At 45.0% G+C, this 17,763-nt stretch overlaps 1 protein-coding gene across 4 annotated transcripts in view; it reads left to right on the plus strand.

The window, feature by feature from the left end:
* Positions 1–17,763, plus strand: part of Snrk (SNF related kinase) — a 53,107-nt gene that overhangs the window by 369 nt on the left and 34,975 nt on the right. For 2 of the 4 annotated variants that reach the window (XM_005348140.2, XM_026778976.1), the window contains exons 2-3: positions 13,598–13,655; positions 16,297–16,989. In XM_005348140.2, coding sequence (XP_005348197.1) covers positions 16,401–16,989 — 589 coding nt within the window. In that variant the 5' untranslated portion in view covers positions 13,598–13,655; positions 16,297–16,400. Of the gene's footprint in view, positions 1–68; positions 142–13,597; positions 13,656–16,296; positions 16,990–17,763 lie in introns of those variants that run through there. The other 2 variants (XM_026778975.1, XM_005348141.2) reach the window with 2 other exon arrangements.

The following is a 17,763-nucleotide window of genomic DNA, read 5'->3' on the forward strand; positions in this document are numbered from 1 at the left end:
GGGCCCCGGGCGGCACGGGCTCCGCGGGCCTCAGTTTCCCCGTGGGCCTCGGGGTCCGGCTGCTGCGCCGAGCGGCCGCCCCGCCTCACGCTGGCAAGGGGACGCGGTTGTCGGTGGCGAAGGGCGCCGGGCTGCGGAAGGGTCAGTAGTGCGGCTCCCCGGGGACTGCTAGGATTTTTTTTTTCGGGTTGGGAGACACCGTTCTTTTCCGTAGACATCGCCTGTTGATTTCTTTCCGAAGCATTTAAAATAAAAAAACAAACACCTTGCTGCCTTTTGCTTGGACTCGGGAACCAGGAAAGTGGCAACCCTTTATGCTTAGGCTTGGTCGAGCTGTTTTGTTATTCTTAACAGTCGGATCAGCTACAGTCTAGGAGCTTCGCAGTGAGTTCGGGTCAGGTGCGCATTGGAGGACAATTTAGCTTCAGGGTTCCTAAGACTGGAAGTCCAGGGATATCGGGCCTCTCGGTCTGGTTTCTTACTTTCCCTTCCATTTAGTTGAGCGTATTCTCCAAGTCCGGGGAGCCTTGGTGAAGCCCCTCAGGGCTGAAGCGTCTTGTGAGGTTTAAGGTGAAAAGTGTGATGGACCTACAGGTGTAGCTCTTTCTGCAGGACTCCCCCCCCCCCCCCCTCCCAGGTTCCTGTCCAACATCAAAAGGCTCAGTTTGGATTCTTTGTGGGGACTGGGACACTGTCCCAAATTGGTCCCCAACTTATCACTGTACCCATCAGTGTATTGGACGTCCAGGTTGTCACGTATTATGTAATCAGCTTGTTAATTTCTAATCGTGTTACAGTCCCTTTCCACATTTATAAAACCGTTCCCTTCAGAAAAATCTGTTTTCAGCGTCTGCTTAAATATTTCTCTCGGAATTGGGTTCTTGAAGAGGAATGTTCTGTACGTGTGTAGTGATTGGAACGTACTAATTAGACAAGTTTCTTTGAGAGAACACCAAATACATAGCAGTTCTTCTATCTGTCTGTCAAATTGACCCATTTTACAGAACTAGGAATGAAAGAAGTTGCAGGACATTCCCAAGGTCACACACTGAAGCTGGGTAAAAAGTCCCGAGCACAGCGCGGACTTCCTACCTTCAGGGCTCTCGGATCGGGAACTCTCCCTGCCACTCTGGGTCTTTAAAGTTTTGCACAGCCAGCCATTGTTTTACTTTCTGCACAAAATTTTCGCTCACCCTGTTAGGAAATTTTTATATCGTTCTGAGTAAATTTTAATGAATGATTGCAGTATGACACCTTAGTTTAAACAACGTTCCTGACGCTACAACCCTTTAATACAGTTCCTTGCGTTGTGGTGACCCCAGCCATAAAATTATTTTTGTTGCTACTTCATAACTGTGATTTTCTACTGTTAAGAGTCGTAATGTGAATTCTGTGTTAAACAGTGGTCTTAGGTGACCCAATGAAAGGAGTGTTCAACTCCCAAAAGGTCATGACCTGCAGGGTGAGAACCTAAAGTGAAGAATATCTAAAAACTCAAAAGTTGTATTAATTTTTATTTTTTTTTACTTTTGTAGGCCAGTCTTTATTCAGTGATCATGTGCCTTTAATAACATAATCCTAAAAGGAAGCCTTTAAAATGTCTTTTAGTTAAAGTTGAAGGGCATTTACGTTGTTTTTGCCGGACACGTCCACACTAGTGAGGGTGCTTCCCTCATGTTGAAAGTGAAACTAAATAGAAAATGGTAATTTTGGGGAGATACTGAGTGGCTATGGTTCTAACCACTGACATTAAAATTTCTTCCCTATTGCACCTTCCTGGGCACTGATGGGCTCATTACACTGTCTAGGCTGAAAAGGGGACCAACGGCCTGAATTTTTTGACTTAAACACATAGGTGAGAGATACTAACGGCCTAATTTGCAGCGTCTCAGCTACAAACAAGAGTTTTTAGCTGAGATGTTTCTGTAAGAAAATAATTCAACACCAAGCAGTACTGGTACTTCGGAGTCAGAGGAGGAGGGGCCAAAGTTCAGGTCCAGCCTTGGCTGCACAGTGAATGTGACTTCTCAAGAACAAAAGAGCGTGTAACAGACACACGTAATCCCACACTTGGGAGGCTGAGATAGGAGGATCATGAGTTTGGCTGGCATAGGTCTCTTAGCAGGTGCCACCACAGTGAGACCTTTCTGTCTGTTTAGAACGCAGGGACTCCCCATTATGTGCAGTAGATTTGGGAGGACAAGCCTTACTTTGACCATGTTTCCTGGGTCTTTATCTGCTTGGGAGGCCGTTTCTGCTCTTAGGTACTAGACACTATTGTGGAACAAGGTAAACCAACAGTAGGGTTGCTCTTGACAGGAGTTTGACAGCTGCACAGAGCACGGGCCCTGAACAGTAGGGGGTGCTCCTCACAGAATGCTCGGCTGAGCCAGTCTCAAAGGCTGAGGAAGAGGCCAGTTGTGAGAGAACTCAGACTGAGTGTGTAGAAGGGAGTCGAGGCAGACACAACACAACTGCACATTCTTCAAAGCATTTGTTGAGGAAGGAGGGCGTGCCACCAGCTTGGGGTATATTTGCTTTTTGTTATGGTTTGGGAAGAGCCACGCTGTCATATCCGTGAGCACTGGAAGTGTGGTCTGCTTGGGATGGACTGGATCTAAACTGTTATTTTCACAGAATCATTTCCTCATCTGCTTTTCTGCACATCTGTTTTGGGTTGTGGCCTTGTACCCCCTGGGAAACAATTTCTTGCCATTGGTAGGAGAGAACCTGCGTCCTGAATGCTCATCTCTTCATTGTCACTTTGAGAGCCTCCTAAGAATTGGCATTGGCACCTCCAGAATTTGCCCTGTGCTTACCTAGGCTCTTGTGTGTGAATCAGGCCTCTGTCCCTTTCTTGGACTGAGACCCTCAGTGTGCTGCTGATAGCAGCTCAGCCCAGACAACTCTGTGAACGGGGCATGATCTGTCCATGGGACACGATGCAGTAAGTGTCCCCAGATGCAAAGTGAGAGGGTCCTTCCATTTCTGTTCATCTGTCCGTTGCAGGTTTGCCTGAACCATTGTTGGGTGTGAAATTAGCAGTCTAGAAGCGTTGACTACATACGGTAATTGGTCAGATCACAGCCTCAGTGGGCCTGATTTTCTCAGTTGTTGACATGTGGTTATTTTGCTTTGGTCTTTATATCCCCAGGTTGGGAGTCATGCCTGATACAGTATGTGCACTCAAGAAGTGTCCTGGTCAATTAAAATGACTTTCATAAGCCTATTAATGGAAAACACGCTTGTTTAAATATGGTTAGACTGGATTTTACTTGTTTTTCAGTCTTACAGCTTTGGAGCTAGAAGGAAATCTTCCACTCTGCCAGCATGTGTAGATGCTGTCCTCCACTCCCGTTCTGACGCTGGCACCACCTCCCTCTCGCTCCCCTCATTCCACGTGTCTTCTGCCTTGCCTCTGAGCACCGTGCTCCTGGGTTCTGTCTCTGTGAGTCTCTTCTGTTTCGTCCCCACCATCGCTGTCCAGATGCTGGCACTCAGTTTTAAGCCATCGGTAATAATTACCTGGAGACATTTTTAGTAGTCTTCTTCGCTGTTTCCTAGCTCAGTTTTGCCCTTCTAGTTGTATCTTCATTTTGCACCTGGACTAATCCTGAAGCTGTCGTCTGATTGCTGTTCCTTCACCCAAGACTCCATTGTCAGCTCATGTCTGTTCTCGTTTGTTCGTGTAATAAAGTGACTCGGTATCTTTGGGTGGATACTACACCTAACAGTTACTGTAGGTACAGATACTATACCTGGGTACAGAACTAAGTAAAACACATATAATTAGTACCTAGTCAGTGAGGATGCATACAAATTTGTGACACACAGTTTTGATGATGATGATGTTGTCTGTGAGCTAGTGTGTGACGGGGTGGGGACCTTTAAGCTAGCGGTAAAGCATGAATTAGGGCCAACCAGAGCTGAGAAAAAGGTAATTTGGTACCCAGCCCTTTGGATCTGTGTTCTGCTTGTGATAGTGTACCATCATAGCAAGCTCTCTCAGGTATCTTTCTGAAAGCCTCTTTCCTACATCACGGTTTTAGTTTGTAGCTCAAGTATAGCAGATTTCTCTGGGATGCCTTCTGTGAACCCACCAATTATTTTTATTATTATTTTATGTCTTCCCCTGCAAGAGGCTCTAAACGGCCTGAGGCAGAGATCTTCCAGGTTGGTGTCCCGGAGAGTTGTTTAAGGGTAGTTTGTTGTGGTTGCTATGGAGTTTAACAGTAGGTTAGGGAACTAACTTTACAGTCCTCCTTAGGGAGGAAGCTGAGAAGTGGGAGGGGATCCTTGGGTGGCTCAGATTGCTCTCACACCGTTACTGTGCTAGTCTGGAGAACTGTCCAGGTGGGGACTTGGCTATGTAGACAGTGTTGAGTGAACTGCGTGGTTACCAGATACCCTGAAGTGAACCGTGGAGACGGCAGGAAGGAAGAAGCTTTGCTCACTGTGTGGCTAGCTGGGGGTAAGGTAAGGTCGAGTGATCTGTGGGATTGGCTCACCACCTGACGTGTTGTTCTGTGTTGGGGAGAGTGGAGTTTAGGTTTTTTAGGATGACTTGTCTGCGAAAGTTCATTTTGGATATAGGACAGTGTGTGAACGTGTTTTTAGGTAGATGTGATGCTGTATCGTAGAGAATTGTGGATCTAATGATGATGTGCAGCACAAAGAATAGTGGAGAGACTGGGTTGGGAAGTTAGTGTCCTGGTTTGCGTGGTTTTCTGCAGGTTAAATAGTTTTTGTTGACGTGAAGGATTATGGTAGTGCTAGAGAAACTGAGTGACCGTGTTTAGTCTGCTTTCAGAGCTTGATTTATTCTCCTCTTAAGAAGGGAACTGCTTTTTTGAAAGAAACAGAAAAATGTGATTTCCAAAGTACATTAAGGATAAAGCTTTTAAGAAGTAACTTAAACTTGCTTGAATTTTTCTTGACTTGCTTGCCTGGTTTGGTTTGGGAAGACTCTTGGTGCACAGATGTACACGAGGTCATAGGATGTTGTTTTCAAGTTGCTCCATGTTTAGGTGCCCAGGAATGACCTAAGCCTATCTTCTACAGAGTTGTTTGCCCTTAACTCCTTTCTTAACTTAAACAGACATTCGTAACAGCTCACAAATTACTTGTTAATAATGCTTCTCAGGTGAGCCTTTGGTGGCACTGGGCGTTCTTCTGGTTAGTGGAGTGCTCTCCATGGCGTGTCAGAATTGGAGGAGATCAGAAACCCCCAGAGGTCCACTTTAGTACTTTGGTTCCTCTGGGAATTAGCCTGGGTACAAGGGAAGCACTGCATCATGGTAGAGAAGTTTCTAGTCCTGGGTGGGGTCCACCCAGGCAGCCCTCACCTGGCACAGCTGGGAGGCAGAGGGGCCTGCACTTGCCTTTGTGGCCCTGCTGTCTTATTTCCCATTCAATGCAAGGGTGAGGATTTTACAACAGATGTCAAAAGACCCTTATGCACGTAAATTCCCAGTTCTGGTTCCTCTTTTTGATTGTTTAAATTACATTTATGTGTGCATCTGTGTTCACACTTGTGCATGTATGTGTGCAAGCTAGAGTGACTCGGTGCTGCCTTCAGCCCAGAAGAGCTGCGTACCTGCTCAAATCACAGCGCAGACCAGCTTTCAACAATGCCTTTCAAGGAACTTGGCCTGTTCATAGTTGTCTCATTGCAAAGCTACATTGAATGAATAATTATATACAGAAAATAAAATTTTTAATAATTATCTTTCTTGGATTATAAAAACAGTACATATTCATTAATAAATTCTAAAACAACAGGAAATTGTAAAGAAGGAAAATAAATTCTTTTTAAAGAGTATATTACTGTTTTAACATTTTAGATTCTTACAGTATATACATTCAAACAAAGCCCATAGCTATTAAAAAAATTAGGATGTGTGCTATGAGTGAATGAATTGTGTGTGTGTGTGTGTGTGTGTATGCATGTGGAGGCTAGAGGTCAGCCTTGGGTACATGCCTGTTAGACTAGGCTCGGCAGGCCAGCAAACCCTGTAACCCACTTGTTTTTACCTCCTTGGTGCTGGGAGTACATGTGTGTGCAGTCACCAGGCTTTTTACTTGGGTTTTGGACATCGATGGTGCTTATGTGAAAAGTGCGCACTGGCTGAGCTGTCTGCGTGGCCTCCGGGCTGCTTGTCCTTAGTACTGTGCAGTATGATGTTGTTACTGGGTAGGTTAATTTTACCATTTCCATGTTTATGGACTTCTATGTTATTTCTGAGTCTTGACGTATTGCAACATTATTAAATATAAAATATTTGTTGTCATCTTTATCTTCTTCACATTTAGAACAAGTTAGTTGCCCCTCATCTGAAAAGCTTTGGAGTTCACTCCCTTTGTTTTTTTGAGGATTTTTAGAATGTCTGGATAAATATCATATTTGAAGGGTGGGATCCAACTCGAAACTTAAAACTCGTTTATGTTTCTTGCACAATGTAAACACACATCCTGAAGATAATTTTGCAAAGGTTTGTTTGTGGAAATTAGTTTCATGGTGTGAAGTTTCTCCTGTGCCACTCCGATGACTTGTGAGCACTTCAGGTTGTGGGGCTACGGATGTCCAACTCGTAGTAAGGCTATTGAATCAAGGATATTCATTTTTGTTAAGGTTTTTGATATATACACTGTGAAAGTTAGCTTTTAGGTCTACCCCTGCAAGAAAAATCTAGTGGGTTTTTTTTTTTCTAATTTTTTTCAAGACAGGGTTCCTCTGTAGCTTTGGTGCCTGCCCTGGAACTTGCTCTTGTGGACCATGCTGGCCTCGAACTCACAAAGATCCGCCTGCCTCTGCCTCCCCGAGTGCTGGGATTAAAGGCATGTACCACCACCGCCCGGTTGATTTCTTTTAAGTCAGAATCAGCCAATGCTTTTAGTCTGCGGATAAGTTTTCTTTTTCTGATACAACATTTTTTGGTTTGGTTTGGTTTGGTTTTTCAAGACAGGGTTTCTCTGTGTGTAACAGTCCTGGCTGTCCTGGAACTTGCTTTGTAGGGCAGGTAGGCCTCGAACTCACTGAGATCCGCCTGCCTCTGCCTCCCGAGTGTTGGGATTAAAGGTGTGTGCCACCACCGCCCAGCACCAGCATTTTTTATGACTGTCTTTAAATGGCCATCTCCATCCCAAATCAGAGGAAGATCCTTAAATGAGTTTGATAGTGTGTATATAGGCTTTAAAACAGAGGAGGTTTAGAATATTGTTTTAAATTTTCCATGACTTCTAATTTACATTCTGTGTTCCTGGGACAGGTGTGTAATGGTGGCTGACTTTTTTATTTTGTAATAATTTCCACGCGTGAGCTTTTGTCTAAGTTGTTATTTGTTATGTAAGCACCTGTACCAGATCCGTGACCACACCAGTTTAAGCTCACTCACCCTCAGGGGGAAGGGATGGCATGCTTAGCCAAGAGGCAGGTTCTGTTGAGGTGGAAGAACTTACCTGTATTGTAGCTCACAGGCTTGTTGGTGTTAGAGCCACCTCCACAGGTACTGACTCTGCCCTGCCTCACTGCTCAGTGTTATTGGCACTGGCCTGGCTCCTCTGTATGTTCCAGTTACAACTTGATCTGATTAGACAAGAATAAGATTACTCAAGCTGGCACTTTGGAGATTGATCTGCATTAACCACACAGTAGCTGCCTTGAGAGAAGCCTCTGGGCTGGTATTGCTGTCTTGTCAAGGGCTAAGCGTCCATTAAAGTTGCCCTACTCAAAAGGAAATTTAGAACATGATAAAAAAAAAAGTCTATTGATGTCATTCTTGTTCAGGTCTTGCTTAGAAGCTATATATATTTATTTTTATTTTAAAAAGAAAAACTATCTTTTTTCATTATACATACCAGTCCAAGTTCCCACTCCTTCCACTTACCCCTCCCCCCATCCACTCCTCAGCCAGGGTAAGGCACATTGCTTTGGGGAAGGTTCAAAGTCCTCCCTACTATATCTAGACTGAGCAAAACTTCCATCCAAAGAGAATAGGTTCCCAAAAGTCAGTACAAACAGTAGGGATAAATCCTGGTACCAATTCCAGTGGCCCCTCAGTCTGCCCCAGCCATACAACTGTCACCCACATTCAGAGGGACTAGTTTGGATCTATGCTGTTTCCTTTCCTATTCAGCTGGAGTTGGTCAGCTCCCATTAGCTCAGGTAGACTGTTTCTGTGGGTGTACCTATCATGGTCTTGACCTCTTTGCTCACATTCTCACTCCTCCCACTCTTCAACTGGACTTTGGGAGCTCAGTCCAGTGCTCCGATGCGGGTCTCTGCCTCTGTTTCCATCAGTTGCTGGATGAAGATTCTATGGTAACATTTAAGATATTCATCAATCTGACTACAGGGCAAGGCCAGTTCGGGACCCTTTCTTCTATTGCTTAGGGTCTTAGCTGGGGTCATCCTTGTGGATTCCTGGGTAGAGCCAGGTTTCTTGCTAGCCCCTTAATGGCTCCCTCAATCAAGATATCTCTCTCCTTGCTCTCATCTCTGTCCTTCCTCCATCTCTACTATCCCGTTCCCTCAAGTTCTCCTCACCCCTCCCTTTCTCCCATCCTCTTCCCCTTCCACCTTTTCTTCTTTCCCCCAACCCCTATGTTCCCAATTTTGTCAGGCTATCTTGTCTATTTTGACTTTCTAGGTGGATCTATGTATGTTTCTCTTGGGGTTCACCTTGTTACTTAGCTTCTCTAGGATTATGAACTATAGGCTCAATATCCTTTGTTTATAGCTAGTATCCACTTATGAGTGAGTACATACCATATTCGTCTTTCTGAGTCTGGGTTACCTCACTCAGGATGGTGTTTTCTAGTTCCATCCTTTTGCATGCAAGTTTCAAGATGTCATTGTTTTTTACTGCTGAGTAGTACTCTAATGTGTAAATGTGCCACATTTTCTTTATCCATTTTTTGGTTGAGGGGCATCTAGGTTGTCTCCAGGTTCTGGCTATTACAGATAATGCTAGCAGCTATATTTTTGAGGTGTCACAAGTGAAGCTCTCCAGTTGTTTCCAGACATACTCTCAGAGTGGACTTTCTGGTCTTCACAGGCTTTCTGCCCTCTCTCCTGTGCTGTTCCCTGAGCCTTGTGCAGTTTGACCAATGGTGATTTTCTGTTATGGTCTCTGAAATCTCATGGGTCCGACCCTAGGAAGAACTACAGTCAACTAAGGAGTGCTGAGAATGAGCCGGAGAATTCATCTTCTCGGGGATGAGACCCCTACTTGGTTGTCCATTACCAAGTGGTCAGCCCAGAAATCATATTCCATACACATACAAGTAGCACTTAATGAACTCAGCAGGTTGTGTTTGTGTGTGTGCTGTATAATGTGTGTATCCATCACAAAGAACAACTCTGGATTTGAGAGGGAATAAGGGAGTCATGGGAAGGGTTGTGGGGAGGATAGGGAAAGGGGGAAATGTTGTAATGTATTTTAATTAAAACAAGAAAACTTAGAACAGACTTAGTAGACATTACCTTCCTTTGCAACGTCCTTAGATTTGGAGGTATAACTGTCTGTTAGGACATTTCTAATAGGAGCTATTGACTTAACTCTTAATTTTAATGACATGGAGATTCCATCTAGTGAGTGCAGACTGAAGCTGTTGTAACCCCATAGTAATTTTCAGTACCCCCCCACCCTCCATTCCCCCCAGTACAGAACTCTAGTTCCCCGTACCTTAGGGCCTGCTGACCTGATGTCATCCCCAGTACAGAACTCTAGTTCCTCCATCATAACTTAGGGCCTGCTGAGCTGATGTCATCCCCAGTACAGAACTCTAGTTCCTCCATCATAACTTAGGGCCTGCTGACCTGATGTCATCCCCAGTACAGAACTCTAGTTCCTCCATCATAACTTAGGGCCTGCTGAGCTGTTGTGGGCTGTGGTCACTCCCAGGAGGAGGAAGTGCACTCTTGGAGTGGTGCTTGCTTTGGTGACAAGAGCAGTCGAGAGTGTATGATGGGGCTGTGATCACGGTGTTGCTGAAGAGTTCCATCGCGGTCTTCCTCTCGCCGCTGTATCACTTCAGTTGATGAGGTTTTAGCAAACAGGTAGATCACCTTGGAAATATTCACTGAGTGTTACCTGCACCAGGACTTCAGGTGTCTCTTTATAGGTGTGTGTTTCAGTCTGCTTGTTCCTATGAGTAAGGATTATAATTTTCAGTTTTTGATATTTATGGGGGAAAAAAAACCTTAGCCGTTTCTTTGGGAAAGAAGGTTAAATTCAGTGTCAGGTTAGCTTTGCAGAAACGGAACTTTTGGTTTTCTGTATAATGTGAAGAACTGTTGGCCTAGTTTGTTTTGGTTTTTTTCTGGTAGTTAGTACCTATGGGAGATTTAGTGTACTAGAATATTGAGCGTCTCATTTGAGGGAATGTTATATTTTGAACAAAATGTTGAGAGACTTAGGGTAGCCTGATTTTTGCACACAGCTGTTTTGTTTGATTTCTCAGCCAGCTGTGCGTTTGTTCAGTTGTGCGCAGAGACGTCTTTGGTCACCTCTCTCTCCTAGGGAAGAAGAGATGGAGGAGGTATGTTTGACACCGAGACCCCACTGCAGCAGTTGGTGATGTGAGTTTCAGCGAGAGGAACCGTGGCTTCCAAACTGACAGTAGTTTTAGCAGAGGCTGCTTCTACCACTGTTTCAGCAGCTTGCAAAGCATGTGTAGGGCCACCCACACTTCCTTCCTCCCTCCAGCCACACCCACACACTCAGTCATTTCTGCCCTCTTGAGCTGGGGGAGCATCAGTATATTCTTCTAACACCTACCAGCCCTTGTTTCTCAGAAGGGGTTTCCATATTCCAAACACTTGTTGACTTAGCCTGCTTCGTTTAGGTCTAGCTTAGGTGTGCACATGTGGTTGCAATGTGCCTTGTCACGGGCTGCTTTACAAGGGCTGGTTTCAGTGATGTTTGCTCTTCAGAAAGACGTTGGCTCAGTTATGTAGTTGTTAAAGAACTGATTTTGAAGAGCTCAGCATCAGAAAAAGTTTATTCTACAAAGACAGAACAATTAGTCATTGCATTTAAGGCATTGGCTTTATAAGAGTGTGTCATGTTTGGTATCATCCTCCCAGACAGGTTGCAGGTGAGTTTTTCCTTGTGTCAGGTTTGCATTTTCCAAACTTGATGAAGTAAAATATTCAGCTTGTTTTGGGGAGAGAAATATTTAAATAGTTAAAAACCCCTCTCTAACCCTGTTAATCATCATCTGTTGCCTTGTGCATTTCTGCCAGTTTATTTTAAAAATTGTGTCTGGCTCTGTACCTAGAGAACAACTCCACAGCTGTGCTGTCTTGATTACCAGAGGAGAGATACAGGTGATTGTTTTCTGAAACCAAACAGATATTTTTTTTTTATAATTGAAATCACGATATTAGAACAGAGGTGAGTGTGCAGACCAAGGGTTGAGTGGGGAATGGAGCTGCATGAACATGTGAGCACTTCAGCTAACAGTGCTGGCGCTGCTGCTCCATGCGGTCCCCCCTTCACTCTGGAAGCTGAAGCTTTCCATACATACAGCTATGCTGGAAGAGTCTGTTACTTTATGGTGAAGTGATCAGGTGGTGGTGCACACCTTTAATCCCAGCACTGGGAGGCAGAGGCAGGCGGATCTCTGTGAGTTCCAGGATAGGCTCCAAAGCTAGAGAGAAACCCTGTCTCGAAAAACCAAAAAAAAAAAAAAAAAAACAGTGGCATGTGGGAGGCTGAGGCAGAAGGATCTTGAGTGTAGGCCAGCCTGGGCTACTAATGATACTAAATCAAAAATTGGGGCAGGAGAAGCAAATACTTAGATTTTTAAAAAGGAATTTTATTGAAAATCAGATTTCAGTGTTAAGAGTTGTTATTTCCTGTATCTCAGGATTTTACAGCACTGTTTTTTCAGTTTTATGTGTTAGGAAAGCAAGAGAGGGCTACCAGTTCAGGGAGCTCTTTTCTTGGAGTCGATGAGCAGCCAGAAGGGAACAGCAGGAGCACTGCAGCTCAGCACGCTTGAACACTTGATCTAAACAGCCCTTAAAAGAGTTATTTGTATTGCCTTTAATTGTGTGCGTGTGAGTGCAGGTGCCACAGAGAGCGTGAGTTTCAGGTGGTTTTGGAGTTACAGGTGGTTGTGAGCCATGTGATGTGGGTTGTTGGGAACCGAGCTGAGGGTCTCTGCGAGAACCGTAAGAGCCCCCAACTGCTGAGCCATCTCTCCAGCCCCTTCACAGCTTTCAAAGTTTGTGTGCTTGATTTAGTTTGGTTTGGGGGTGAAACAGTGGTATTTTATTCAAACCAGGCTAGCCTCAAACTCTCAATCCTTCTTCCTCTGCCTCTGAGCGCTGGTCTCCCAGACAGGGCTGTGTTTGTTACTAACATTGTCTAGTGAGGAAATTAACTGCACAGAAAGGTCAGGTAACTTGCTGAGTGCCTGTGGCTTGTATTGGTGGTGGGTTCATATTGGATGTATTTCAGAACCAGTGTTTAACCACTGACCACAATGCTGTTTACCACAGAAACTGTGAATGGCTGTTGGAGACAGAAGCAGGCAAGGGTAGTGGCTGGAGCTGCCTGTCCTACTTGTGGGGGGAAGGGTCTGGAAGGGAGGCAGGCAGGGAGGCGGGCAGGCAAGCTGAGGCTTACCTGTCAGTAAGCCAGGGACTGCCCACAGCTGTGAGGCCTTGCTCTTTGTTCACTCCAGCAGTAGACTTGCTTTTGCATCCAGATGTCATCTTTTGTGATTGCCCAGACACTCATTACCTGTAGCCTGGGGCGTGGGCTACGCTGGCTGCCCGGGGTATTTCGGCCTTTTGCTTATTTGTGTGGTATGAGCCCACCTTGGAAAGGACCCCTCACTGTGCTAGGAACTGGGGACAGTACAGCTGCTTTGCTAATAGTGATAGTTTTGTTTACTGTCTGGTAGCAGGCATGAAGGTGTTTCTTGTGCTACCTGTTTCAGGCAGCATAATGCATTTCTCCTTGCTTTGAAGAAAGTGTCTTATGCAGGTTCCTCTCCTCGGCTGCTGCAGGTGGGGTGGACTTCATAGGCCGGCAAGAGGATCCTCATCAGAGATGGCTCAGACAGTCAGGATTCAGCAGATGCCACCCAGAAAGTCTATAGAAAATGACTAGTATTCTGGTGTTCATTGCCACTATTTTCTTAGAACTGTGATTAAAGCTGGGGCTGGGAGGCTGGGGGCCTGGGGTGCTGGCGAGGACCTGGGGGCTGGGGTGCCGGTGTGGACCTGGGGACTGGGTGCCAGCGTGAACCTGGGGGCTGGGGTGCCGGTGTGGACCTGGGGGCTGGGGTGCCGGTGTGGACCTGGAGGCTGGGGTGCCGGCGAGGACCTGGGGGCTGGGCTGCCAGCTTGGACCTGGGGCTGGGTGGGGACTTACTGACAGAGAACTTGCTTCCATGAGCTTCAGCCTCCAGGACTAGAAGGGAAAGGGGAAAATTGAATAGAGAGGAGAGAGACTAGGAAACTGGGTCACCGAGGACAGATTTGCTGCTTTTAGGTTTGTCATGTGCTAGAATATAGTTTTACTTTAAGCAAAATTGAAACATAGAATATACTGAAATCATTTTCTGTATTTTCCTTTAGGAGAAAGAAGCAACTAACAAATAGTGGTAACAGAGTAATTTGGCATGCAGTTTGCAAGGTATGTCCTAGAGCCAGCGCAGACTCACCTACACCTCTCACTTTCAACACTACCACGGTTCCTGGCATGACAGGCACTAAGATCCTCAGCGATCAAATGACAGTTTATTGTTGTGTGTATATATGTACATGTTTGCTGTACGCATGTGTGAAGTCCAGAGCTCATCATTAGTGTCCTCTTGATCATGCTCCAGCTGATCCCCCCAAATTTAAACATTTATTCACTCTGTATGTGTGCATGCACATGTGCGCTCATGTGTGTGTGCACATGCTTGTGCATGCATTCCGTGACTGTCTCTTTTGAAGGTCAGAGGACAATTTCTGGGAGTCTGTTTTTTATTTTTATCACGTGGGTTCTAAATATAGAGCTCAGGTTGTCAAGCGAAAGCCTCCCCCCCCTCCTAGCCATCTCACTGGCCCTCCCCACTTTCCTTTTTGAGACAGTCTCACTGTGCATGAGCACAGGATCCTCCTGCTTGTGCCCACACCTCCCCAGCCTCCCCACTACCATCTATAGTGGGATCCAGTGCCCTCTTCTGGCCTGCAGGCATACATGCAGATAGAACACTCTTATACATAGAATATATAAATAAGTAATATTTTATTTTATTTTGTGTGTCTGTTGGTCTCTCTCTCTCTTTCTCTTTCTCTCTCTCTCTCTCTCTGTCTCTCTCTCTGTGTGTGTGTGTGTGTGTGTGTGTGTGTGTGTGTGTGTGCATGTGTGCATGTGCATGCTCTGGGTATAGGTGCCCATGAATTCCAGAATAGGGTGTCAGAGCCCCTTGAAACTGAAGCTAACACTTGTTTTGGGAATTGGGCCAAGGTCCTCTGCAAGAGCAGTAAGCACTCTTAACTGCTGAGCCATTTCCCAAGTTCCTATACTGGTTTATTAATTAAAAATCTTAGTAGAAACAGGACTAATTCGATTTGAGAACTAGTCAAGCAGCACAACAGGTTGTTTTAGAGCATTGACAGGTGTCAGATGCCCTGGAGTTGAAGAGAGCTCCTACTTATCCTAGCCCTGCAGCCTAGGCAACTTACTTCATTTTTGTTGTTGTACATTTTGTTGTTGTTGTTTGTTTGTTTGTTTTGCTTCAAAATAGGGTGAGTAGTCTTTTTGCTAGGCAGTTATGAAAGCTGGAAAGGATAGTGTAAAGCTTGGTGTTTGACTGGTGTGCAGTGCTCATCCAGAGTGGCAGTGTTGTGTGTGGTCACAGTGACTTCTAAAATTGGAACATGCTAGTGAATGTGTTATTGTTGGCCTGTTAAGTTTATTGATGTGGATTTTTGAGGTGGCCCTAAGTAAGTGGTTTGGGTAATTTTGGAAGCGATGATGATGTGATCATGCGTCTTGTTCACAATTGCATTTAAACTCCTGCTGTGTCAGTGTCCCAGCTGTAGCCTCACTCGAGTGGTCAGACTCATCAAGAGCGGCCTCGATGGCTGAGGGTGTAGCTCAGTGGCAGGAATGCCTGTCCAACCTTGGCGTTGATCTCCAGTATGGGCATATCTCATATCTCAGATATGTTGAAGTTTAGCTTTAATGCCATCTGTCACTTGTACATAGAGTTCCCTTGACTTCAGAGTGAGACCACCTGACCTTAGGTACCAGTGACACAATACAGGCTCACCTTTGCGAACGTCTGTGGTAGCATGTCAGTGATCAGACTTTCCTTCTGGTCCTGGAATAACTGACATGCAGGGAGTGGAGTGCTCGTGCTTTGATGCGTCACAGCCCCAGTGTGCCTGAGCTTTAGTTGAGGTTATGTGCATCTCCATCACAAAACAACACAGGTAGTGTGTCTGCTTTTATAGCACAGAGCTGGGAATGTGCGAAAGGGCAGCCCCAAAATAGTGTGTGCACACCCATAGGCCACAAGTTGATGGGAGGCCAGCATACTTCACAGGTTCTAGTACTCATTTCTAGAGTGGTTGTTTAGTTTTTGTGATTCAAAATGGTATTTTAAGTGGTATAATTTTATATATTTTTTTCCTGAGACAAGGTCAGTTATAAGAACATATTTCTACATTAGAGGTTTATATTAGAAAGCCTGAAAATTTTAAGTATGCTATGAAATATGGCTTCTAAAACCAAACCGTCTTTGAGACTTAAATGGTCTGTAAGAGTGCATGCCTGTGTGCCCTGGGAAGTGTGTGTGTGGGAGTTAGGAGACACCCGTGGTAATGAGCAAAAGCATGAGTGGTCTCCAGCCAGAGCTGTTTAAGTCCTGCTAGGTCCAGGACTGTCGCATCCCTGCTATCTTGGAGTAGAGAGTAGCTTGGAAAACATTTTGGGAAATAAGTTGCATTGCAAATGTATTAAGGCAGTTTTGATTGCCCTCTTTGTATCAGTATTGATTTAGATTTGGGGAGATGGATAACGTGCGTCTTCAGGAACCTTTAGACTTGGAGATGCACAGACAGGAGGCAAAAGAAGGCAGTGGTTTCAGTGAGAGGCTCCTTTCTGTTTGTGGAGTTGTGCTTACTTCTCAAACTGTTTTGAATTGTATACTCCAAGTATACAGGTTTTTAATAATTACCCTGACTTGTTTTGTATCTCAATTGACTTAAGGCTTTCAAAATAAAACAAACAAATAATTAGAAAGAAAATCCGTGTGTTCATTGTGTCTCTTGTTTTGCAGGCACCCGTTGCTGTGTTGACAATGAAGGCCTTATTTCCAGCAGACACGCTTATGTGAGAAGACTCAAGTCAAGCACTTGAAGTGTTTTCCCTTTTCGTACCAGCATGGCAGGGTTCAAGCGAGGATATGATGGAAAAATTGCTGGATTATACGATCTGGATAAAACCTTGGGTCGAGGTCATTTTGCAGTGGTTAAACTTGCCAGGCATGTCTTTACAGGTGAAAAGGTGGCAGTGAAGGTGATTGACAAGACGAAGCTAGACACCCTAGCCACCGGTCATCTCTTCCAGGAAGTAAGGTGCATGAAGCTAGTGCAGCACCCGAACATCGTTCGTCTCTATGAAGTCATAGACACCCAGACCAAACTTTATCTTATTCTAGAACTTGGAGATGGAGGAGATATGTTTGACTACATCATGAAACACGAGGAAGGTCTTAATGAAGACTTGGCCAAGAAGTATTTTGCTCAGATAGTTCATGCTATATCTTACTGCCATAAACTCCATGTGGTTCACAGAGACTTAAAACCAGAGAATGTAGTCTTTTTTGAAAAACAAGGTCTTGTGAAGTTGACAGACTTTGGCTTCAGCAACAAATTTCAGCCAGGAAAGAAACTCACTACAAGCTGTGGCTCTCTTGCATACTCTGCTCCAGAAATCCTGCTCGGCGATGAGTATGATGCCCCCGCAGTAGGTAGGTGCTCTGCCCAGGGCTGCCTGTCGGAGCTCTGCCAGCTGGTATTGGTTGAGTCAGTTGTTTATAACTGAAAGTAATTCCAAAGAGAATTTTGATTATATGTATTTTACTTAACAGATTTGGTTTTATGAATAACATGGTATGTTCCTAAACCAGCAGGCAGGTTATTTCAAACTTACGAGGGTAAATGTCTAAGAGTATTTTTAAACAAAGGTAATTAGACTCTTATTGAAGGGACCTCTCAGGGAACTCATTGTAGCTTTTTTCTTAAAGTCTGTATTCATTCCTTCTGTCTTCTTAGGTTGTTTTCTGGCAGTGGTTGTCCTTCCCCGCGGACACCCTTTAACAGTCATGTCACACCCACACTGTGGTAATAAAGTGAATGCACAGTGTTCACGAATCAGAAATTGGACTCAGGCTAACTGACCTTGAGTAAGAAACTGACTGCCCTGCTGATTCTTCACTTGTAAAGTGGATTGCTTTCCTGTGCTGTTTTGTTTGCTTTCTCATTGTTCAGATGGGAACTTTGTCCCAGTGCCACGGGAGCAAATAGGATAGAACAGGAAACTGCTGTGCCACATGCCTGTGGGGGGCGGTGGACAGCAGCCTAGCATCCCAGCTGCCCGTGCCTTCCCAGCATACATGTCCCTGTCTGTGGTGGAAGCACTTGCTGCTTCTCAGGGGAGATCAGCTTTGTCCCCATGAGACTGTGCCAGTTGTGGGGGTCATACAAGAAATTGTTTTGGCTTGAAAGGACTTGTTGAACTGAAG

The sequence above is a fragment of the Microtus ochrogaster genome, chromosome 5, assembly GCF_000317375.1.
Source record: "Microtus ochrogaster isolate Prairie Vole_2 chromosome 5, MicOch1.0, whole genome shotgun sequence".
NCBI classification, from domain to species: Eukaryota; Metazoa; Chordata; class Mammalia; order Rodentia; family Cricetidae; genus Microtus; species Microtus ochrogaster.